A 24,134-nucleotide genomic window follows, 5' to 3' on the forward strand; every position below is an offset into this window, starting at 1 on the left:
CTGTGACATCTTGGAAGCGGTGGCTCTGGAGGGGAAATGGGGAGAGAAAATGGGCTCTGCTGAACGCTGTGTACCAGGCACCGGGCTAACTGCTGCTCAGGCGTTGGTTCATTCAGTCTGCACGGCAGCCTGTGGGGTAAGGATATTTATTCCCATTCTAGAGACGGAGAAGGTGAGACTCCTCAAGGTGGAGTAAACTGCCTGAGGTCACACGGCAGTGGTGGCATTTGAACCTAGGTCTGTTTCCCTTTATTTATTTAAAAAAGATTTTATTTATTCATTCATGAGAGACACACAGAGAGGGAGGAAGAAACACAAGCAGAGGGAGAAGCAGGCTCCACGCAGGGAGCCCGACATGGGACTCGATCCCAGGTCTCCAGGATCATGCCCTGGGCCAAAGGCAGGCACTAAACCGCTGACCCACCCAGGGATCCCCATCTGTTTCCCTTTAAAACCTCATGTCCTTCCCCTACGACATCCTTTATATCCTTTCCCCGGGATGGGAGGGGCTGTTAGGAATACAGAATTGCGGAGTCCTCGTTTATGGGGGGGGAGGGGAGGATAAGAGTCCTCCCCCCACTGGGAGCCAGCACCTTGCATTCCTGCCCCATCTCTGCCACCATCAGCTGTCATTGCCAGGTGGGCAAGTCACAGGGGGCACTGGGGCCTCATTTTCCACATCTACAAACTCAAAGGTTAGCTTGAATGTTCTCTAAGACCCTCTTAGCTTTATTAGTTCAGGATTTTTAAAAAATATTTTATTTATTTATTAATGAAAGACAGAGAGAGAGAGAGAGAGAGAGAGAGAGAGGCAGAGACACAGGCAGGGGGAGAAGCAGGCTCCATGCAGGGAGCCCGATGTGAGACTCGATCCCGGGGCTCCAGGATCACCCCCTGGGCTGAAGGTGGCACTAAACGGTGGAGCCACCCAGGTCTCCCAGTCCAGGATTTTTCAGGACAGTGTTATACCTAGTTCTTTCTATCGATTTAGGGTTTAATCTTGGTGCTCGGGCTTTCTAGTATGGGAACTCTTGAGGAGCCCTGAGCAGGTAAACTTTTCTTCTAGATCTGCTAACTTATCATTCTGCTTCATTGAGAACAGCTGCCAACTAAGGATCAACGATCAATTTTTTTTTTCTTTTAATGAGGGATGCCACCAGAAATAGTCCCAATTCATTGTCTTGCCCTGGGGTGTGCGGGCATTGGTCATGGAGCACTGCTGGGAAGCCCAGGTGAATGCACGGCTGACCTCCTCCTTCTGACTGAAGACTGTCAGCCTGCCGTTTCTGAGCGACAGAGATGCCCCCCCACTCCTGCAGCAAGATGAGCTCAGTTCGTCTTGTGCGGGGCCCTAGGAGACAGGAATGGCCTGTTGCTTCCTAAGAGACTTGGTCTCCCTCTGAGCAGCTAGAAATCCCGGGCTGGGCGACTGGGGGGCTGCCTGAAAGTCAAATGCGGCCCGTGTGAGTGACAACACGAGGCGGACCTCATTAGCTAGCACCGGCTGCTGGGGCCTGCTCAGAGCTCCCCAAGAGCAGGATGCAGCCAGGTGTCGGGCCGCGGGCTCAGATCAACTGGGCGCTGTCACTCCCACCAAACAGAACTCCTTACCTTGGAGTTCAGTTCCTCTGACAGTACATCCTGGAACAAGCGCGTTCTGAACCCCCCCATCCAGCCCCCAGCACAAGCTGTGCATGAAGCCTCCGTGCACACCTGACTCGCATTTGAGTCCCAAATCCCCAGGAATTAGGAGCCAGACCGTGGGCCCTTTTAGTTCATCACGATCACCATCTACAAAGCGAGCGCATGATCCCCCACGCCAGGGCCTGGACCTGGGTGCGGCAGGTGAGTGCCTAGGGTGGCGAAATTTAAGGTGACACTCGCTGTCGGGGGCCCTGCAAGTGTGCGGTCAGCCCGAGAGTGAGTACCTCCCTAAACGTCGCCCTCTAGGTGCTTCACTTGCTCCACCCTTGTCCCTGCTCTGCCCCCACCCATTTCTGATCACGTGGCCCGTAGAGTGGCCTCCGGGGACAGAACAGAGGGTTTGGAATTAGGGAGCTTTAGGTTTGGGTCTTGGCTCCAGCTGGGAGGCCTCGAGTGAGATGTTTAACCCCTTGTGAAATGCTTAATTGGAGCCTCAGTTTCTTCTTCTGCAAAATGGGGCTCCTCACAGCTGATCCGTAGAGGAAGCTCCAGAAATGGTGGTGGGCAAGCAGTCTCCAGTAGGCAGATGAGAACAGGTGTCTCAGCCGGGTAGGCCGGTGCCATTCCGGTGGCTTTCTCCTGCCGGCCCCTGCTGCCCAGGTCACCCCTTCTCCCTTGCGTCCTTCTGTCCTCACTTCCCACCAGCCCCCACGGCCAGGAGGTGAACTGAACAGGATATTCCTCTGTTGTCACCTGCCCTACTGTCTTGGTGGGGTGGGGAGGTCAGACTGGTCAGGGTCACCTCCTCCCCCCAGCCCTATCCCATTGCCCAGAAGACAGCCCGGGGAGTCCTAGGGCGATGGTTTTCTCCTGAGATGTCAGATGCCTTTGGGTTTCACTTCAAGGGAGAGAGAGGCAGGTGGGTAGGGGGCTGCAGAGGGCCTGCGTTGTGTTTACTGATAAACCCAAATGTTTAATGAAGTGACCCCAAGAGTTACATCATAGACTCAATCCTAGCCTTCCTTCCACCCCCCTCTGCAAGTCCCCGAATCGGTCCTCGTGCCCTGAAAACCCAGGGCCTGCCACTCACTGATGTTCTGGAGCCCCCTGCCAGGCCCCGGAGTCTGTACAGACAGGTGTTCCAGGTGGGCCAGGAGGGAAGACTGCAGGTGGGAATGTGGGAATGGGCGGCTCAGAACCAAATGTGCTTGCCCAGGTGGCTGTATATGGCCACCTCGAGGATCAGAGAGGGCTTGGCGAGTGCCTAGCCTCATCCTTTTTTTCCTTTTTAATTTTATTTATTTATTCGTGAGAGACACAGAGAGAGGCAGGGACACAGGCAGAGGGAGAAGCAGGTTCCATGCAGGGAGCCCGGCGTAGGACTCGATCCCGGGTCTCCAGGATCACACCCTGGGCTGAAGGTGGTGCTAAACCTCTGAGCCACCCAGGCTGCCCCTTGCAGGGTCTTTTGATGCACTTTGTGGGATTCATCTGGCTTGTGAGCAGAGGGTTGTCAGTGTTGTTACGTTTAGAACTGGCCAATCCCGGGCAAGACTAGAGCGGTGCTTCTGTTGCCAGTGCCCCAGGCCCGTAGAATTTTGTGTGAATCGTCCCACTGTACTCCTCCCAGAGCCCTGTGAGGACTATGCTGTCGTTGTCGCCTGTTTGCAGATATGGACACTGAGACTCAGAGAAGTTAAGTCATTTCCCAAGTGGCCCAGCTCATAAGTGAGGGGGCTGGGATTTGAGCTCAGGCTCGTAGAATGGGATCCTGATCCCTAGCTCTTCCTTTACCCAGACATTTGATTGACAGATAAGTCCCATCCAGCCACAGTCCCCAAGTTCTGCTGATGTTACTTCCCAAATGTTTTTTTGACTCTGGTCCCTTCCAGGAGGGAATCCAGGAGCATCCAGCATCCAGAATCCAGGAGCATCCTTTGACCGGCATTCAAGACCTCCCACGGTGTGGTCTCCCCCCCATGCTCCCAGGGCCCCCCAACACTCTTAGCCTCCACTCTATGCCATCCTAATAGTGGGTCGTCAGACTTTTGCTCTCACACCCCTGCCTCGCCTGCTTTCCTCCTCCACCTTCCACCTCCCCCCACCTCCCTCAAGCTGTCCTTGGCCTCTAGATCCGGCTCACATGTCATTTCCATGAATCTTTTAGGAAACTCCCAGTTGAGTAGTACAGCAGACCCCCTGGACTTCACAGTGTCCTGGGTGCAGTGGCATGGCCCATTATGCAGACATTGTCTCTAGGTCCCGAGTCCCTTCATCTTTGCGCATCAGACACCTGGCACAGCATCCAACTCATAGCAGGTCACAGCATCCAACTCATAGCAGGTCGTCAATAAATGCTTTTGAGCTTAACTGCATTGAGTGACCACCTATTACATAAACCAGGCTACACTGGTGGCTCATTAATCCACACAGCCTTTTTTTGTTAAGGTGTCATTGTGTCCAGTTTGCAGAGGCAGAAGCAGATCAGAGCACTTAGTAGCTTGTCCACGGTCTCAGAGTGACCCCTTGCTGGACGTGTGATTTCATTTGAACTTAGGTGTTTCTAAGATCATGCTCTTCTCACCTTGCCAGGCCGCCTCCCTTAGGGTGTCTGCATAAACAAGGATGGAAAGCTTAAGCCAAAAGATTTGTCTCTATTGGATTTGGGGTCCTCAAGCGGAGGCTGGGGTCGGAGTTAGGGTGGAAGGAGGCGCGCAGCTTCCTTCCCTGGGCAGTCGGCCCCTTGGCAGCGGAGCACCCCTCCCCCCAGACTCTATTCCTGGCTCTCTCTGATCTTGGGTCCCAGTGCCTTCCCTGTGTCCCCAGCCCTGGGAGAATTGGGGGAAACTGCCCTGATGCCCTCCCTACAAGGCGCTTGCGTCGGGGGGGGGGGGCAGGCGACCCTCCACCTCCATGGATGCCCCTTAGGCCTGCGGGCCTGTCGTGGCACTCACTCTTCCCGATGCTGCTTCCAGGTGGTGTACTTCACGGCCACGTTCCCGTACGTCGTGCTCGTGATCCTCCTCATCCGCGGCGTTACCCTGCCCGGAGCCGGCGCTGGGATCTGGTACTTCATCACACCCAAGTGGGAGAAGCTCACGGATGCCACGGTGGGCTTATGCTTCCATTTGCAAGCGGGGAGGAGCCCCGCCCTGGGTCAGGCTCCCTGCCCCCTCACAAGGCCCGATAACCTCGGACCATTCTGTGCTCAGGGAGTCTTTAATGAGACCTGGGCACCTGGGGGGTCCTCTGATCCCTGGGGTGCTTGCCCCACGTGGTTGTCCTATATGCAGGCCCGCAGTGCAGGCTGAGATGAAGGACACAGTCCCCTTAACAGCCCCGGGCCACTCGCCGTCGCGCCACTCATCTGAGTTTTGCCGGGTGGACGGTAGCAGCACTCAGGCAAACCACAGCAGTGATCACATAAAGGGCTGAGACACGTTTGCAGCCCCCCGGCCCCCCCAACACGGGCCAGCACACGCTTGTACTTGTGCTTTGCATATTCTGCTCGGGCTTGCCTTCCTTGAAAGTCCCCAGTCCCCAAACCTCCAAAGGAGGGGATTATTTAATAAGTGAATTTCCTCACCGTAAAGAAAAACTTGCTTTTCCAGAGCAAGCGAGGAATACGTAGCTTGGATTGGGCTTGACTGCACGTAACAGAAAGCCCCCAGGTGATGACAGTGTGGACAGGACAGTTTATTCCCCTCGTGTGCACTGAAGCGGCCGAGTGGCACAGAGTGCAGTGCTGGCCGGGTGGTCCACGGCGTCCCAGGCTCCCGTCTTTCCATCCTCAGTGACTCACTTCCATGCAGTTGCCAGAACTCCTGCCATCATATCAGCATTCCAGGTGGCACAGAGGGATGGGGAAAGAGGTGGAAACAGGTACCCCCCTCTCTTTGAGAAAGGAGAAACCCCGGAAGTCGCACATGACACTTGATTTTCACATCATTGGTCAGAAACTAAATCCTCTGGTTATCCTGTCCTCGCTGCACCTCCGCTGGGTGCTGGGAGACGGTCCTTTCGTGGGCCGAACGGGTGCCTTTACGTAGATCCACAGCTGTGTTACTAAGGAGCGTGGGACAATGGGACTGGCCAGCGCACACTGGAACTTTCTCTGTGCATATTATAAGCATTATTTTATTTTATTTTATTTTATTTTATTTTATTTATTTTATTTTATTTTATTATTTTTTTCCTCTCAAGAATTTATTGAATAGATATAGAAAACACACACATGAAAACAGTGCAAACATTTTCACAAAATAGAACTATACCACAAATTGGCATAAAATGCTATGAGAATTGAGATTGAGAAATATAATTTTGACTGAAGGTATTAGGGAGTTTTTGGAGGAAGTGGCTTTTAAGCAAGGCCATCAAGAATGGATAAACTTGCTGACATTATATGGATTAAAATAATCATGTTCTAAATAGATTCTTACTTATAATAGCAAGGTCTCTGCCATTTTGAATTGTGCAGACAGCTGGAAATGTCCATGCTTCTCAACTTTCTGTAGTGCAAGTATCTAACAGTGATTCAGAAAAATCAATAGCTTTGGAAACTCTATAGCCAGCATCAGAAATTCTAAGTATTAAGTGGGATGAATGAGTTCTTCCTTCTAACATGGGATATCATTTGTATAAGCACAATTTTAAATCTGGATTCAATCTATAAAAGTGATGGAAATTCTTTTTTTTTTTTTAAAGCAGTCACTTAAAAAAATTTTTTTTAAAGATTTTATTTATTTATTCATGGAGACACACAGAGAGAGAGAGAGAGAGAGAGAGGCAGAGACACAGGCAGAGGGAGAAGCAGGCTCCATGCAGGGAGCCCGATGTGGGACTCGATCCCGGGACCCCGGGATCCCTGAGCCGAAGGCAGACGCCCAACCGCTGAGCCCCCCGGGCGTCCCATTGATGGGCGATCTACTCTACGGATCACACAGATCTCTAGCCTAACCCCTGAGCGGCCTCTAGCTCTAACCCCTTAGGACAAGTAAGGGAAACCACGCAGGAAGCAAGGGACGTGTCAGCCACGTTCAAGAAGGCCGTGCCCTGTGACATCCATGGCGCGTGGCACTCGCGGAGGCGAAGGGGGGGCTGCAGAACTTCTGATCTTTAATAGCAGCTGACGTCTGCGGGGATGTCAGGTTGAGCAGATACTTGTCTCGTGTCCGTGAGTGTGCTGGGCCGTGGCGGTGGTTCTGGGAGCGTGGGCAGTGGAGGCGGGGCTCCCCCCGAGCGCCCGGTTCCCCGCGCAGGGCGTAGAGGCCTGGAGCGGGGAGTTGGAGCCCCTGTCCCCTGGTTGGAAGGCAGTTGCCATCTCCCGGGTGATGTCCTGCCTTCCGGGCTCCCAGCACAAGCCAGTAAGTTGGTGCTGAAGCCATCTGCCCCCCGCTGACGGCCTTTCCCGGGGACATGATGTGGCGCTGGGCGGGGGACCTCCCCTGCCCGGGCCGGCCCCCTCCAGTGACCCTGGGTCTTCTCCCCTTTGGCCTCCCAGGTGTGGAAGGATGCGGCCACCCAGATTTTCTTCTCGCTGTCCGCCGCATGGGGAGGCCTGATCACTCTCTCTTCCTACAACAAATTCCACAACAACTGCTACAGGTATGCGGAGGCGCTTGGTACCCCAGGGCTCGGGAGCGGGGTGGGGATCTGGGGACAGGGCAACGGGCTGAGTCATCAGACACCCATGGCCACGCCGGCACCTGGTCCTGGGGTGCAGCCGGGAGGTTGCCACCTGCTAAGGCCGAGCCGCTGGCTCCTGGCGGCCTGGATCCCGCCTGCGCTGCTCTCTGGGACGCGTGGGCTGTGGGGCTCTTCACGGGATGCACCTGAGCCCTTGCAGGGGTTGCTGAGGCGCTGGCTGCATCCTGGGATTTGTGAGCTGTGGACGCAGCCCGAGGGTCACCCCTCAAGTACGGTCACTGTCCCTTGACAGATATGTTCCCACAGACCCCTGCAGGAAAGGCGGCAAGGTGCGGTGGGAAGGGGACTCCGCTGATGGATGTGTTAACTAATGGGAGGGTCAGTAGGCGACGTTGGGGCCTTGCACGGTGCCTGGGATGGGGTGGGCCCAGGAATCTCCATGTCCCGGTGGGATCCTCAGGAAATTCTGGTACATTTGGATGGTGTGATAGTAGACCAGGGGCTCTAGAGCCCCAACGAGCGCCACTTGGGAGGGCCTGGACAGCTCCCGGAGGAGGGGACACCTGAAAGTTGAGCACATGTATGGTGAACAATGAGAAAATAAGGTCCATTCTCCTGGTGAGCTGATTTAAAATAGAAAGGGAAGGAAGGAGGGAAGAAGGAAGGGAGGGAGGGAGAGACCGTAGGAAGGAAGAAGGAAGAGAGAGAAAGAGACAAGGGAAGGAAGGAAGCAAGCATGCCCAGGGCCAGATGGACTTGGATTTGAATTATGGCTTCACCATTTACTAGAACTCAAGACCTGGGCATGATACTTCTCTGAGCCTCTTTCCTCTCATCTATAAAATGCCTATAATAATGTTTTCTAGAGAGATAAAAGCTGATGTACGCACAGATCACACAGCAGCGTTTCACACATAATAGGCACTCAGTAAGTGGCAGCTGCCATTATTATTATTATTATTATTATTATTATCATCATCATCATCATTTTCTAACAATGCATGAGCTATTTTGTGAGCCAAGAGGACTAGATTATAGTTTAGCTGTGACCTGAGTGGCTGGGGTGGCTCCATAAGGGTGAGATGTCTACGGGGCCAGATTCCAGCAGGTGCAGGGCAGGTGGGAGTGTACTTCAGGGAGCAGGAACGGTGAGAGGTGGGCCCGAGTGGGAAAGTGATGGGGATGTGGGGTGGGAGCAGGTCCGGGGACCGGATCGGAAGCTGTGTGTGCGCAGGAGGCTGGAAGGCAAGGGGCCTGAGCGCGGCTGGGGGCAGCTTGGAGAGAGCCCGCGTATTAGCTTGCGAGCGCTGCTGTAACGAAGACCGCAGAGCGTGGGGCCTACACAACGGGAATTAACTTTCTCACGGTCCTGGAGGCTGGAAGGCCAAGATCGGGGTGCTGGCAGGGTTGATTTCTTCTGAGGCTTCTCTCTTTGATATTTATGGCCGTCACCTCCCCGCGTCTCCACGTGGTCTTCCCTCTGTGTGTATCTACATTCTAATCTCCTCTTCTTGTGAGGGCACCAGTCATGTTGGATCAGGTCCTGATGACTTCCTTTTAACTGAATTCCCTGTAGAGAGACCCTATTTCCAAATACAGTCATATTCTGAAGAACTGGGGGTTAGAGTTCAACACGGATAGAGTCCGGGAGCACACAGTTGAGCCCGTAGCAGCTGGCGTGCCAGCTAGGGCGTGTGAACTTCTTTGGTCACAGCTGCTTATTAATTTATGACCCGAGAACTGGCCCGGAAGCCGTCCGAGGGCAGTGCGCTTAGGACTCTGCACTTTGGTAGAAGGGAGCCTCTGCGGTTTGGCAGAAGGAGCACGGGGCTGAGGCAGGGAGTCTGGATTCAAATCCTGACCCATTAGTGAACCCATTTCTTCCTCCCGGTGCCTCAGTGTCCTCATCAGTAAACTAAAGGCCCAGACAAGGTGGGCTGTTTGCTGAGCACTGTGCTGGGCGGGCATCGTCTGGTCCTGTCCTGACAACCTGTGAGGAAGGTGGGGTCATTGCCACCACTTAAAATGGCAGTGGAGAGAAGGTCCTACCGCCATCCGGTAGGAGGATCAGGATTTGAATTGTCTCTGAGGCTCCATGTGGCTTGACCTGTCTCCTGAGTCTAGGCTGGCTGGGCGCAGCCTGGGGACCTGTATTACCAATAGAGGGCCTGTCTCACCTGCCTCACCCCCCTGCGCTTCGTGTGCTCCTGTCCTCAAGCCTGGGTGGCATTTCACGGTCCTACTGCCTTCTCTTCTCTGATACATGGTCCGGGCTGGAGTCCTCGAAAGGCCCCATCCCATCCCTTCCCGCTCTGCTGGACAGTCTTGCCTCTGCCACTTGGGAGAGCAGAGCCCTGGCTGGAGAGCTCGTGGAGCTAGAGCTCTGACCCAGAGGCCTGGAACAGGGTGGTCAGGAGAAATGTTTTGGAGCTTTTTGGTCAGGACTTTCCAGCCTATCATGAAAACATGTTTAGAAATGGACATGTACGCGCATACGCATGTGCAAACCACACACGGGCCACGTTTATGCGTCCTGCCCGTTGTCCCTTCCTGCTCACAGAGCACACCTAATGGCCTACTCTTGTCTCTTCCTCCCCAGGGACACCCTAATTGTAACCTGCACCAACAGTGCCACGAGCATCTTTGCCGGTTTTGTCATCTTCTCGGTGATTGGCTTCATGGCCAACGAACGCAAAGTCAACATTGAGAACGTGGCAGACCAAGGTACAGTCACCTCACGGGCTCCTGACCTATGCCATCTTGGGAAGCTGGCCTTCTGGAATCAGAGGGGTGGTGGGACAGCCAGGCCCCCTGTGTGGGGAGGCTCGGACGAGCTTGAGCTGGAAGCTCAGGCAGGGCTAGAGCCGCCGGGTCCTCACCAGGAGCGAGGCCATAAGAGCCCAGTCCTGCAGCCCTCTCCCCTGCCTTGTCTTCTCTTTCCTCTCTTACTTCAGCTCCAGCCCGAATAAGTCAGATCTACAGCTGTTCCGCCTGTTGGGGACAGATAGAGTCGTCTTCAGGCAGCCTGGTGCCCCTGGAGCTGGTGTGGGCACAGCCTGCTGCAGGGTGGCCTTCCTTGCACAGAGCTCAGGACAAACCCAGAGCTCACGCTCAGCAGGAGCACTGACTTCAGAGCAGCCTTTTCCTGACAAGGCTTTTTCTGCGTGCTCTCTGGGCCTCCTGCTTGGTTAGCAGTGCAGACCTGCATCCCCCGCCCCCCCCAGTGGGTGGAAAGGTTGGCTGGTGGTGGTGGGAGGGAAGTAGAATAAATGTTGACTTCCTATCCAAGGCTTCCATATACTTCTATATGGAACACTCCTGTGTTGATATATATATATGTATATTTAGGATTTTATTTATTTATTCATGAGAGACACACACAGAGAGAGGCAGGACACAGGCAGAGGGAGAAGTAGGCTCCCTGTGGGGAACCCGATGGGGGCACACCCCCCAGGGAACCCAGGATCACACCCCGAGCCGAAGGCAGACGCTCAACCACTGAGCCACCAGACGTCCCCGAGGGTTCCCGATATTAACAGCCAACATTTGTGTGGTGCTTCCGAGTTTACAGAGAGCTTTCGTTTTTATCTCAGTCTGTATTTCCAGCACAGCATTTTGTAGGTCGGGTTTAATATTCTTAAGTCTTCTTTTACTTCCACCCAGCCTGACTCCAGAAGGATTTGGGTGTCTGCGAGGTTTCCATGGTTGACGGATTTCATTGTGGCTCTTGCCTGTTATTATGATCCTTCTCTAATGAGGGGTTTGTGGGATGCCTCAGGGTTGGGACCGTGCCAGGGACTGTGGGCACCTGACAGTCCACGGTGTGTCCCTGTGAGCAGCTTCTCTGTGCCGTTACCTTCACTTACGGAGCTCACTGCAATGCTCAGATCGTGGCTCGGATGCCAGCACCCGAGGGAAGGAAGTCCTAGAAATGTCACCTTCTTGGTGGGCTGCTGGCTCTCTGCTGGCTCCCCAGGGATAATTAATTATGGCTTCAGTGGTGCTGCTGGTGCACAGCGGGCCTCAAAGAGTTAAGAGCTGGCGTGTTCCAGGGGGGGTAATTACCTCTCCCTGGAAAGAGTGTTAAACCCCCAGGGAGGTTTGCTTCTGCAGCAGGGCATTAAATTGGAGCTGCTGAGTGGACGGCCCTGCCTGGCTGTGAATGCTCAGCTCCCTGGGGAGCAAGGGAGGCCGGGGCGGGGAGAGAAGGCCTCCCCTTCAGGGGTGCCTCGGCCACCCCAGCTGCCCTCGTCTCCCCCTGGCAGGCCGCACAGCTACAGCAGGGAGGTCCTTCCCAGCAGGTCTGATGTGCTTGTGATGTCGGTGACCTTCCCGAGCTCAGGGTGCGCTAGTAGTGGCTGTGCTGCGGGCTTGCGTGGAATGAAGTCTCTGAGCTCCCCCTCCCTGCCCCGGGAAAGGGGCTTGGGGGGGGGGTGTCACACTTTGCTAAAACCCAGACAGAATTTTGTTTTTCGTTTACAAAGCAAGACAAAGACTCGCCTGTTTCTTTCTGCAACGTCCCCTTTCCAGATACTTTTCACTTCCTCTGATTTAAACAGCGAGAAGACTGCTTCTTACAGGTACTAACGTTGTGTTAGTGTCTGGCGATCTGGGGTCACCAGCTCGGGGACGGGGGACCTCGTTCCCCGTGGGGGCAGCTATCCCTGTTCCTCTGAGTTTCCCTGCATTCTTCAATGCTATTTGCAGGACGCCTGATTTTCTCGGGATGGAGATTCGGGGGTGGGGGGCTGCGGTCAGCGCCCCCTCCTCCTTGCCGGGCAGCGCTGGCTCGCAGACATTCTGTATGGTGTTTGCTGATCCAGCATTAGTGACTGTGTTTCGGTCTTTAGTCCAAGACAGGGTCTCTGGAAGGACCCAGCGCTGTTCTATTTCATTTACCAGCCCCCGCTGAGGCATTCTTGTCAGTCATTACTCCAGCTCTCAGGCAGTTTTAGGGGGGGTGAGGATGGGATTGGTGGGGACGCCAGGCTGCCCTCCGCTTTTACCATGAGCGTAGGGAAGGGGGCACGCTCTGCTCAGTCATCTGCCCCAGAGAAGCACCTTTCGGGGAAGTCAGCCCTCAGGGTCCCCTTCCGACCGCCTGCCTTGCTGCCTGTGCAGCCGAGACTCATGGTCCGAATCCGAATCCAATGGGAAGCTCTGCGGGCAGCAGAAATGCTCATCGACCGTCAGGAAGCCTGGGTTAGACCACAGTAGGTGCACACAGATGTGCGTGTTGGCTTGGGAGTTCCCAGGCCCAGGTCCCCAGTGGTTCAAAGACGCTGCTGGTGAACACGAGCACTCTGGACAGGGGCCGACCGTCCGTCCGCCTGCCGTCTGTCTGTCACCTGGATGCCAGGCCTTCCTCCCCAAAGCGCAGGGGTCCAGGCAGCGTATCCTCTGAGAGCTTTCCCATTTGTGAGAGGCTTCACGGCAGAGTGACCTGGCACACTGTGCGGGGACCGTGACGGCCTGCATTGGCCAGAGCCCCGGGTGTGACCTGGGGTCAAGGACCGCAGAGACCTCTGTCCAAATTGCTGGCATAGCCGAACCTCTCGTGGGAAGCGTGTTAGTCTCTGTTCCCTGAGTTCTCACTTTTGTTCTGAGCCCTTTATTTGCATCGATACGTTCTGTTCTCCCAATAGCACCATGAGGGTAGGTCCCACTGTCCCCACTGCAGAGGCTTGGAGCCTGCCCTCCAGCCCCCGGGCGATCCTCACGCTGCCTCCCGGTGGGGAGAGGAGGCCAACGGGACTGGGCCTCTAGGGGACATATGGGCCTCCTCTGGGGAAAGCTCTGCGGGCACCTACTCAATCCACTTTTCCAGTTAAGGAATGAAACTGAACTGTACAAAGTCATATAAAACTATAAAAATTTTAAAAGTCCACTGCCCAGTCGTCTTAGATGGACTGAGTTTGCTGGAAACGATGCCTTCACCCCCGTACTTCAGGGAGGCAGATGGAATGGAAGCAGACTGAATATTCTGAAATCATTCCCTGCCCCCTGCAAAGGCAGTGAAGCCCACAGGGCCCGATCCTGGTAAAGCAATCAATGGGGTCCGCAGGTAGTGGCCGTTTCAAGACCTTCCTGTCCGCTTTATGGGCCCAGCTGTCGCCCGAGCCCTGAACTGGATTCCTCGGTGTTCTGCACTGGAGACCTGTTTTGAACTGTAGTTTAATACAGACTTCCCTGGTTCACGTGGGGAGCCTTCAGAGGCCGGCGGTACCGTCTGTTCAATCCGCGCATAAAGCGGGGCCATCTCAGGCATTCAAGGCTTTATATTTTAAATACCCCAAGGCCCTCGGCAGCCTTCAGAACTAACAACCTGATAAATTCCAGTTTAAAAAAGTGCTGTTATGCTTGAGTCATAAAAGCTCCAGGTGCTGCAGGAGCTGGTTTCCAGACGTGCGCTGGCTACGGATTAGCCCGGCTTTGGCCTGTCTCTGCCCATTGTCATTTCCTTTTCTGTTTACGAGGAAATGTGTGACTGCTGGGTCTTTAGCCACCGTGGGTCACAGTAGTCTTCCCGGTGAGGCTGTGAGGCAGAGGGGAGCGGCAGGCAGGCTTTATGAGGGCAGAGGAACCGCCGCCCACACACCCTCTGCCAAGACCACATGTCGTCCTTGCGGACACGTCTGACTCAGAGCTGCTGATTTCCAAGTTCGTTGTCCAGTCGTAGTAACAGTGAATATTCCGTGAGGGCTGGTGACATGTGAGACGTTGGTCTCGTCACTCTGCCCACGGTCTCTTGTTTGTTCCTCGTGACCCCCCGTGAGGCACTATTGCTAGTCCCATTTTGCAGATGGGCAAAATTAAGGCCTATAGAGATGAGATATCTTGTCTAGGGTTGCATAGCCATTGGCCATGGAGTCTGCATTTGGACCTGGATCTGTCTGCCCCTTAGCGTCCCGACTCTCTCCACCTTTCCACGGGCCTCGCAGCCCCCTCTCCCCAACTGATTACCCACGATCCTTAGCCCCATTTTTAACAAGCCTTTATAGGGCAAGATAATTAAGGTGGTAGATGGATTCATGATTTTTGCAAAAGGCTTTTCCTGGAGGGCTGAATAGGGAGGAAATGATGTCAATCTGGGTATGGTCTAACCTGTGGAGCTGGAGTTCTCGGCACTCTTGACCTTTGGGCTGGATAATTCTTTTTCATGGGGACGGTCCTGGGCATTGCACCCCTGGCCTCTGCCCACTAGGTGTCAGTCATCACTTGCCTCCCACCTCCAACCCCAGGAATGAGAGTCAAAAATGTCTCTGGATATTGCCCAGTGTCCCCTGGGTAGGGGTGGAGGCCTAAACTCACCCTTGGATGAGAATCACCATTCTACAGGGTAATGATTATATGCGCCCCCAACTCATCAACACAAAGGTGAGGGGTTTTGTGGTATATGCATGGGACACAGCCTGGCCTTGGACTGAATCTCTGCTTTGGCACTAGTTTTGTCTCCCCTCTGAGGTCCCTGAGGTGTGGACCTGATTCCCCTGATCCTTCCCTTCAAGGAACTTGGGGTCTACCTGGGGAATGGAAGGAGATGAGGGAAAATAACCACCGATGGAAGCAGCACATAATATGTCTGTGGAGAGGCCCCTGTGGGCTTCCAGGAAGAGGGGGCCTGGAGCTGGGCCCGGCTGCAATCATCCCTCTTTTTCCTTTCAGGACCAGGCATTGCATTTGTGGTTTACCCTGAAGCCCTAACCAGGCTGCCCCTCTCTCCATTCTGGGCCATCATCTTTTTCCTGATGCTCCTCACTCTTGGACTTGACACCATGGTGAGCCCCTTCCCTTCTCCCGACGATGCCTGCCTGTGGCTCCTCCTGAAGACCCTCTCTCCTGGGCCCTGCCTCCAGCCTGTGACAGGGGTGGGCTCGGGGGTCCCCGAATGCTTCCAGAGGGATATAGGATGGTGAGGTGCCTGCCCAGGGCTCAGGATAGCTTTGTATTTGTGGGTGATCCATGGGATGGTGCAAAGAAGCCGTCCTGTCTCCCTCCCTCCACCCTCCGTGCAGGTGTCAGTGTGTGTACTTCCTGCTTTGGTGTCGTTTTGCCGATGCAGATTCTGTGGGGCTGGATCAGGGACAAAAATATGAGGTCGATTTTAGGAAGATTGCCCGGGGGGCCGAGACTGCCACAAATCCTGCTGACAGGCACTCGGAGTTCAGTGGTTGGGTGCATACAGGGTTTTTCCTCAAGCAGAAGATCAAATTCGAGGTAAACGGGAGGAAAGGAATTTACATCTCATGAATACAAAGTGAAGCTTGGAATGTCCTGATGGATGAGTGTGAGTGCAGTCTCTGGGGGCTGGAGGGGCAGCTTCTCAAGCTCACGTCCTCTTGGATCCCCATTGCTGGCCTTGTGGGTTGGACCCCAACAAAGCCCTTTAGAGCCATCAGGGGAATGTGGGCCTAAGAACCAAATCTAATACACTTACAGCTTTCCCTGGTGGGAAACACAAAGGGCTTGGGGAAGCTTTGGGGTTGGGTGGCTTGTCTCAGCGGCTCCTTTCCTGGCCCTGTTCCAGTTTGCCACCATCGAGACCATCGTGACCTCCATCTCGGACGAGTTCCCCAAGTACCTGCGCACACACAAGCCGGTCTTCACTCTGGGCTGCTGCATTTGTTTCTTCATCATGGGCTTCCCAATGATCACTCAGGTGAGCAGCCCGACTGGCCACAGGCTTGGGGACGGGTCCTGCGGGGGCCCGAAGGCTCATCTGTCCTTTCACCCTCTGCTCTCCGACTCATAACGGTAGCCAGTCTCTGCCATTTCTGTGTAGACCGCACCAGGCCATTAGGGATTCTGTGCACAGATGGAAACATGTCGCCTTGGCTGCTGGTGTTACTTGTAGCATCTTCATAATTGAGATGTAGCTTTCTTGAGCCAACAAGGCAGGTGTGTCCTCCTTTAGGAAAATATGACACGACGATCCAAATTTACTGACCAGAGAAATTCCCAGTTGATTACTCGTTCGACATGGGAGTCTAACAGCTATGGGTTTCCTTCTAAGTCCTGAGTGTCTTGGTAAATTGAGTGTTAGCTCCCTCAGCATCTATATTGCTTTTGCTCTCTCTGTGACCTTGAGCAAGGCACCACTGCGGACCTTGGTTTCTCCATCCGTGAAACGATGAAGTGGAATAAGAGGGTCTCTAAGCCTCATCTGTTGTAGAGAGACATAAATAGCAAAGTAAAGATGCAGGGGGATGTGTGAGGAATGCTCAGCGGCACCTAAAGGTCATGTGAAGGTGAGTCAATGCAGACTTATGGGTAGAAATGATGGTCTATTGCTTAAGGCAGAAATGAAGCCCTTTGCCTGCTTTTACCTACACATCCTCAGATGTTGACCTTTGCCTTTTAAGGGTGAGATGTTAGATCACTTTTCTGTGTTTGTTCTATTGATCGACTCAGAGTCTCTTGAGGGCCTGATTTGCTAACATGGCCAGGCCTCCAGCCTGCGTACTGGACCAGGTGTAGGTTACTACTGTGAAGAGGAGGGGAGATCCTTTGACTCTTTGCTTGCACCTGACTTTCCCCAGCATGTAAGGATTGGCGGTTCACAGCGGGAAGAGCCTGGATCCATGCCCACTGGTGTTGTTTCTCTTTCCTACCAGGGCGGAATTTACATGTTTCAGCTTGTGGACACATACGCTGCATCCTATGCCCTCGTCATCATTGCCATTTTTGAGCTCGTGGGGATCTCCTACGTGTACGGTAAGGGGACCGCCACACGGGCTGCCAAGGAGAGCTGAGTGGCATTAGGCATCCATGGCGAGTAGGTTTTCCATATTTACCAAGATAACAAAAGGGTTTAATTGCAGTGATTTAGGAGCCATAAGAGAGCTGTACCTTTATTTTCAAACTTGCCTCTGGACCACTGTGAACTGAATTTATTTGAGAAGCAAAAGGTGGCTGATGGTGAAACCCAGAAACCTCTTTTTGTTTCAGAAACTCCTAGGACGGGGCCTTGGGTATGGTCTGGCTTGTGTACAGTTAAGATCTGGGGGTAGGGCCAGATCAGGGAGGAGGAAGGCTGCTTTGCGGGTGTGAAATTATCTCCTGGTCTTGCTGGTGGCAGTTCCTGTGTAGCTTGAGTGAGGAGTGGTCCCCAGATACTGTAATGAGAAACGAGATCGCCAGGCTCATAAGATCCTTAGGACACCTTATCGTAGAAGTCTGAGGCAAGAGGGCCATCCCAGCTTCTCCCAGGAATAAACTTCTAGTTTCCTTACAGTTTAGTTGGTCCTCTCATCACCATAGACACCTGCATCCCAAGATTTGTGGGGCTGTTATCAAGAACAATAGGAAGGTGAGACAGCCGATGCCATTTTGCCCCTTATGTGGAGGTGCTCGTGCTTGGTGGGGTCTCACTGGGTGATCTCGCGAAGCCCGTGTGTGCACACTGCCGGTCACACAAGCACGCCCTACTGAGTTCAAGATGCTAATGACTCCTCTGTGCCTGGAAGTGTCAGGACCATGCCCAGTCTAAGGCCTCCCCAAGATAGTTAAGGTCTCCATAGCAAACCCCAGGAAGGTGAAAAATGCCAGTTTAGACTATCTATTTGTATGGCAGCACCAAAAAAAGATAGCAACATGTTCTAAGCTAAGAAGAAATGCAGGATATCGCTTGGAATATAGGATATGCATAAAGGACAAACGCCCAGAGGAAGAGGGGTTGGGCCAGAGGGCTCTATCGAGCTCCTCCTTTGAAGCTGGCATCCTTGGTGGGAACATCTTGCTTTTTAATGTAAAGTTTCTTTTGGAAACTTAGCCCCTCATGGGGTCACCAGGTGGTCTGCTGGCAAAGTCAGGACAGCATTTCATTTGCAGTCCTGGCCAAGTGCAGCTGGCTGTCGTGACCTCCTCTGCTTGCTCTCCGTGTCCTCGCTGCTAATTGCCACAAACGGCACACTTGTACAATCCTGTTCTAAAAACAGGGCTGCCCCGGTGTGGATTGCAAGCATCATTAAAAATAGAAACCTTTAAAATTTTCTGTTTTTAGAAGTGAATTTGCACACATCCCCCACTTTTAAGTCTGGTAGTAGATTTCTCGGTTCTGAAGGGAAAAAAAAATAAATCTTGGGTGCTTTAGTCGTTGAGCTGTGCTGTTTTTCCGGGGACCGTCCAGGAAATTGCCTGGACTCCCAAGAGAGCAGGTGCTGGGCAACCTCCAGAACCAGGCTGACTCTGTGCTGAGCTCAGGGTGAGCGCAGGAAGTGGGTGTGAACCTCTGATTTGGACCTGGATCGAATTTTCAGAAGTGAATCTTAGAAGAAATATTTGAAATAGACTAACACAGTTGCTAGAGAGGAAAGGAAAAGCCTGAACATGCATTTAATTTATACTCCAGAGGCTGATGCATTCTTTCCTGAGAGGATGAGGCCCAAACTAGTGCCAGGTCAGTGTTGGACCGTTGAACATTGGCTTGTGAGGGATGAAAATGAACCTGACTCATTCGATGCTCTCCTTTCCTGGCTGGCTTATAAAATAAGCAAGGGAATGGCAGAGATTTGTGTTTTCTTCTCGGTTCTAGTAATCTCTAGACTCTAGATTCCAGAGGATGCCATTCAAACATTTAAAATAGAGGGGGTACAGTTTGCAGGTTTTATCTTTGGATTGAAATAGCTGATTTGGGTTCTCCGGTCCGCATGCGTCAAAGGCCGATATCTGGGTTTGAGGGATCTGGCTTGAAAAGTGTCTGATGTAGGCACGATCCGTTTAAGAGACTTTTACCTAAAGTAGAGTCACTTGGGAAAAATGATTTACATTTTCCTGGAGCCCATCACCTTCTGGCGGGAGGGACCCTGTGCTGCGCCTCCACAGAGACCTCCTGCCTGCCACCTGCTCGGCTCTAGGTGGTGCATTTCCCCCAAGTTGGGATGTTGTTAAATTGTCTTGCCCTGTTTTCAGAGCAGTGACTCGGTTTCGCATCCCACCCCCCAGACCATCTTTCTCCACATTCCCACGAAGGATGTTAGATTCACACCAGGCAGTGGCTTTTATGCGATGGAATACGTCATTCTTCAATGTTTGTTGCCCATCCTGCAGGCCGAACTCACCCAGGCTTTTGTAGTGAAAAACAAAACAAAACAGTCTCTCCAGAACTCGACACACACTAAATTTTGTTGCTCCTGAACTTCCTGCTTGTACTCCATCTTCACGTATGCCCTTAACTGAAATTGCGCTGTCTACCCCTCACCCAGGGTGCAAAGTCCCCCAGCAGCTTTTGCGAGGCCTCAGCAAACATTGCGAATGCCAGGCTTCAGTCCGTTAATAACACACACAGGTAAATGTGTGTGAGTAAATGAACAAGTATTTATTTGGTGCTTACTGTATGCCCTGGGTGCTCCCAGGAAGCTGAGAGGTACACTCAGGCATCTCGCCAGCTGCCTACCAAAGCCACTTCATGCTTAACGTCGAGGACTATGCCGTGCACCCCTGGTTAGGAGCGTGTGTGCTGCCCAGAGATAAAGAAGGGCCGGAGTAGCCAGGAGAACCTCAAGAAGGTAGCATCTCAGAGATAGAAGGATAGAAAAGTCAATGAGACGTAGTCAATGTTGAATTTAGTACTAACCAAGGTGAAGAAAACCTGAGCCAACACGTAGGGTTTGGGCCCTGAGGGATGGGGCCTTCATGTTAACTATAAATGAATTATTTGAGGCGCGAGAGCCCTCATTGGTGGGACCTGGTGCAAAGTGAAAATGTACTAAGAATTTCAAGACAGCAACAAAAGACCATTCATCCAGGGGCAGCACCCTTCTGAGCCCAGGGCTGGGTACAGGTGCACAGCTCACGAGCCAGGAGAACGCTGTGGCCACACAGCGGGGAGAGCAGCCCCCTGAAGACCGTGTTCAGACCAAGGGCAGGGATGTGGTTTATGGAGCGCGGGGCTGCGCGGGTGAAAGGGATTGGTTGGGTGAAGCAAGTTTTTGATTTCTCAGTTCAGGGTTGGTTGGCTGTCAGGAGCTTGCCGTGGGCCAACTTCTGAGCCCCAGATCTGTGTGTTGAGTCGAGAGTAGTAGCCATGAGTTTGCCATTTTTCTCCCTGCTGTTTTTCTGTGGATTCAGTGATGAGCGCTGGCTCAGATGCCTTTCGGAGCCTGTCCTACCCTATCAGGTTCAAGACCATGCAGCAGGCGAGTCCTCAGGCACATGTCCCAGGCTCCACGAACAATTCTTTTATTAAGAGTTAGGCCTTGAAGGTAAGAGGGACCTGGGTCAGTGGAAAGGACAGAGTGGGCAGGGGAAGCCACATAGACGAAGACCTGGGAGGAAGGTAGCCATTGACTCAGTAAGGGACTCAGCCGGGGACTCAGGTGAGGCAGGCATGGGGGGCTGTGGCAGGATGGGGCATAGAGCCCCAAGAGGACGGAGGGCTGGAGGCCCTGGCACCCCTGGGCTGTCCCCGCGGGGCTAGCCCATAGGCGGGCAGAAGGGGCCAAGGCATCCCGGGCCCTGGAGAGGCATCAGGGGCCAGTGCCCCGAGCCCTCCTGTGTCGCCCAGAGAGGGAGAGGTCTTTCCTGACACCGAGCTAGCCCGGGGCCCCGGGCCTTCCTCTCGGTCCCAGCACCAGCCCCTGCAGCAAACTCTGCCTCTTGCTAGAGCTGAGTGCCCACCGTCGCCCCTTCCTACAGCTCTCGGAGGGCTCCTTGGCCCCTGTGGGCAAGCCTGAGCGCCGTTACCGCCATTCCCCTCCTCCTCCAGGAGGCATCTCTGCGTCTTCCTCGGGTCTAACCCGGAGCCCCATCAAATCAGTTTCCCAGCCAAGTTGTACACTGTCATCTCTTGGGAATGAATGGTCTCCTGGAGAGGAACAAAACAGGGTTAAAAATGACCACAGAAACTTCGAGGGTCTTTCTTTTATCTTCAACAACTGAGGCCTGCCTTTAGTGCGTTTTCCAAGCCCTCAGCTTTGCCTTCTGTTTGAGTCTCTCCCCTCACTTTTGCTCAGAGAACACTGTCCAGAGACCTCCTCTATGAAGGTGTTTGATAACACTCAAGAACATGCACAAATAACAAATCCCAGGGTGGTCAGGTCAACCGCTCAAGGCCTGCAGTTCTTGCCTGCGAAGACAAGGAAGCAACCTGGACCCTGTTGGCGTCAATCATGGACCCATCTCTCCAGCTCCCCCAGTAAGGCAGCGAAAGCTAGAAAGAGAATATTTCTCCTAAGGTCACGAGGGACTTGGGGGCAGGGCAGGGGTTCAGCTCTTGGATCCTAGCTCCCCATCCGTTGCTCTTTCCACTGTACCACATTTGGGGTCAACCCTGATTCCAAGGGTTTCTTTAAGGTAGACCAGGAAGCCGAGCTGCTGCCACCTGAGAAATGTTAGGGCGCAGCAATTCTAGAGTGGATTTCAGAGCAGCAGCCTTTGGGGAACGCCCCACGCTGTTCCCAGTGGCTAACCTCGGGCTTGGCTGGCTTCCGTCACGGCTGTTGTCAGCGGGCCTGGTGATTCCGGGTCACGAGAGTCAGCTGAGGTGCTGGATCTGGGCCTGGGGTGGAGCAGAGAGGAGCTAAGGCCACAGGAGGTCTCAGGGTCCCCTGTCCTGGTGATGGTGGCTAGAATGGACTTTTGACGGTGCACTTTAATGTTGAAGTACAACATCGTGTGCACAGGAAGGAACACAGAACCGAGGATACAGTTTAATGAATTTTTACCTCCAGGTAACCAGCATCCAGATCAAGATACAGAATATTATCAGGGCCATTTTTTTTTTAAAGGGGCTGAGATGAACTATTTTGTTCCCTTAAGGGATACCAGTCTCTGCTTTCTCCCCCAGCAAGAGACTGCTTTTTCATGTCACATCGTTCTTCCCTACTGCCACGCGGCAGAGAGCTGGCCCTGAGGGAGCAAGGCTGGAGGGGGAACCTGGGCTGCGGCAGGGACAGGGACACTGGGCAGGTGAAGGCAGCCAGCACGGGTGGCGACAGGGAGGGGAGGGCAACGGTAGGAGATGGCAAGTAAGGGCTGGGAGGGGAGCCCCCGGAGATGTCCTCATGGGGCCGAGGGCAGAGGAACCCAAGGGGGCTGGGAGAAGCAAAGGGGCCTACGTCTCAGGCAAGAGGGTCTTGGGATGTGCCGGGGATTACTCCTGATAGGGAGAGGTGTAGCGGGGTGAGTGCTCTCCTCGAGGAGTGTCCGTGTCCCTCTTGACCTGAGGTGTACCCGCTTTTCAACGGATGACCTTGAGGACGAGGGAACAGGGAGGTTTAAGCCAGGGCTCCTGGGTCCCTGCTCCGAGCTGCTGGCCTTGATGGAGCTCGAGCTCAGGACCTTCCCTGTCCCATCAGCGTGGTAACCCCACAGCTGGGAGAAAGCCGAGCCCCTAATGAGCTCAGGAAACCACGTGAGAAGCTGTCCCGTTCCCAAACCTCGCTCAGTGGCTCCTCCTTCCAAGGAGTGGCTTAAAAATCTGGGCAACCCAAGAGTGCGTGGGGTTGGTGGTTATGTGTGGTCATGAGAATAACTGTCCTCTCCCTGATAATTTAGTTAAGCTCATCAGGGGCCACGACAGCGATGCTTGAGTTCCAACAAAGTGGGCGGTGGCCACTTGGAGTTTACGCTGGTTTTTGGCCTGACGTCACCATCTTATCCGGAGTGAAGAAAGATTGGCTCCGAGAAGAGTATCCTTGGGAGGGTGGGGACAAAACCGATGTGTGGGGACGCTCACTCTAAATCCGCAGGCTTTCAGGCGCGCTGTGCTCCCTGGCCACAGACGTAGCTGGCTTTCGCCAGAGTTGTTGCTAAGCACGTAGGGTCATCTCCGAAAACAGCCACACGGATGAATGTGCCAGGCCGTGACGGCGCTGAGACGCCCGGGCCAGGGGACAGCTGAGCTTCTGAGGTGTCATCAGGGATGACATTTTTGAACCTCACTGCAGAGAGTATCTAATATCTACTTAAACATTCCGTTTGCCCTAATCTTCCCGGCAGTGGGTCGTTTGTCTGATGGCTTCTTGCATTACAGGGGTCATGTTGACACCAGGCTGGGGCCATCTCTAGGCAGGGGCGCCTGAGCGAGGGGCCCTAGGGCCTGCCCTCCACCCGCCGCCCTGCCTCTGCGCCTCATGCTCGGTCTCCCCTTGTCTATTTGCAGGCTTGCAGAGATTCTGCGAAGATATAGAGATGATGATTGGATTCCAGCCAAACATCTTCTGGAAAGTCTGCTGGGCATTTGTCACTCCAACCATTTTAACCGTAAGGATTGCATGCTTTGTCCCTGTGTGTGGACGTGGTGTTTTGTGTTTGAACAAGGCATATTATTCTTGTGTTTCAGAAGAGGAGGCTGAGGTTCAGAGAGGTATAGTGCCTCACCTAAGGTGCTTAGCTGTGACTCACCCTTATGGGACATTTCCCACGATATCGGTCCGCCTCATGGGCTGAGAGCAGATAATCACATTTCCCACGTGCTAGCCATGGTCCTGGCTCTGTTCGAGAGCTTCAGGGGTGTCCCCTCATCTCTCCCTCACAGCAGCCTGTGCGGTTGGCGCGATGATCATCTCCATTCCGCACATGAGGAAACTGACACCCAGGGGTCATGTGGCCTGCCTAGCGGTGCAAGCTAGTCATTAGCTGTCACAGCCTGAGTTCGAACCCAGGGAGCTGGCTCCCGCACTCTTTGCTCTTAACCACTACTCAATACAGCGGCTCTACAACTAATATAGCACCAATTAGACTTTTGCTGTTCACTTTTATTGTTTTTGAGAACTATCTTATCATCCTCAAGTGTGATGCTGACATTTTGGGATCATCTGACATTCATCTTCTTAAAGATCAAAGCCCTTCGTGTGTCAGTAAATCTGCAGGGCGACTTAAGTGCACATCCTGTCGCCTCC

The 24,134-nt window shown here is 53.6% G+C and overlaps 1 protein-coding gene across 1 annotated transcript in view; it reads left to right on the plus strand.

The window, feature by feature from the left end:
- The window catches only part of SLC6A5 (solute carrier family 6 member 5), a 56,410-nt gene that overhangs the window by 21,470 nt on the left and 10,806 nt on the right, over positions 1-24,134 (plus strand). Inside the window, exons 7-13 of the mRNA XM_035704228.2 lie at positions 4,620-4,754; positions 7,148-7,251; positions 9,893-10,017; positions 14,959-15,071; positions 15,821-15,952; positions 16,908-17,007; positions 23,396-23,496. Of these exons, the coding sequence (XP_035560121.2) occupies positions 4,620-4,754; positions 7,148-7,251; positions 9,893-10,017; positions 14,959-15,071; positions 15,821-15,952; positions 16,908-17,007; positions 23,396-23,496 (810 nt within the window). The remainder of the gene's footprint in view (positions 1-4,619; positions 4,755-7,147; positions 7,252-9,892; positions 10,018-14,958; positions 15,072-15,820; positions 15,953-16,907; positions 17,008-23,395; positions 23,497-24,134) is intronic.

Source organism: Canis lupus, chromosome 21, assembly GCF_003254725.2.
Source record: "Canis lupus dingo isolate Sandy chromosome 21, ASM325472v2, whole genome shotgun sequence".
Lineage (NCBI taxonomy): Eukaryota > Metazoa > Chordata > Mammalia > Carnivora > Canidae > Canis > Canis lupus.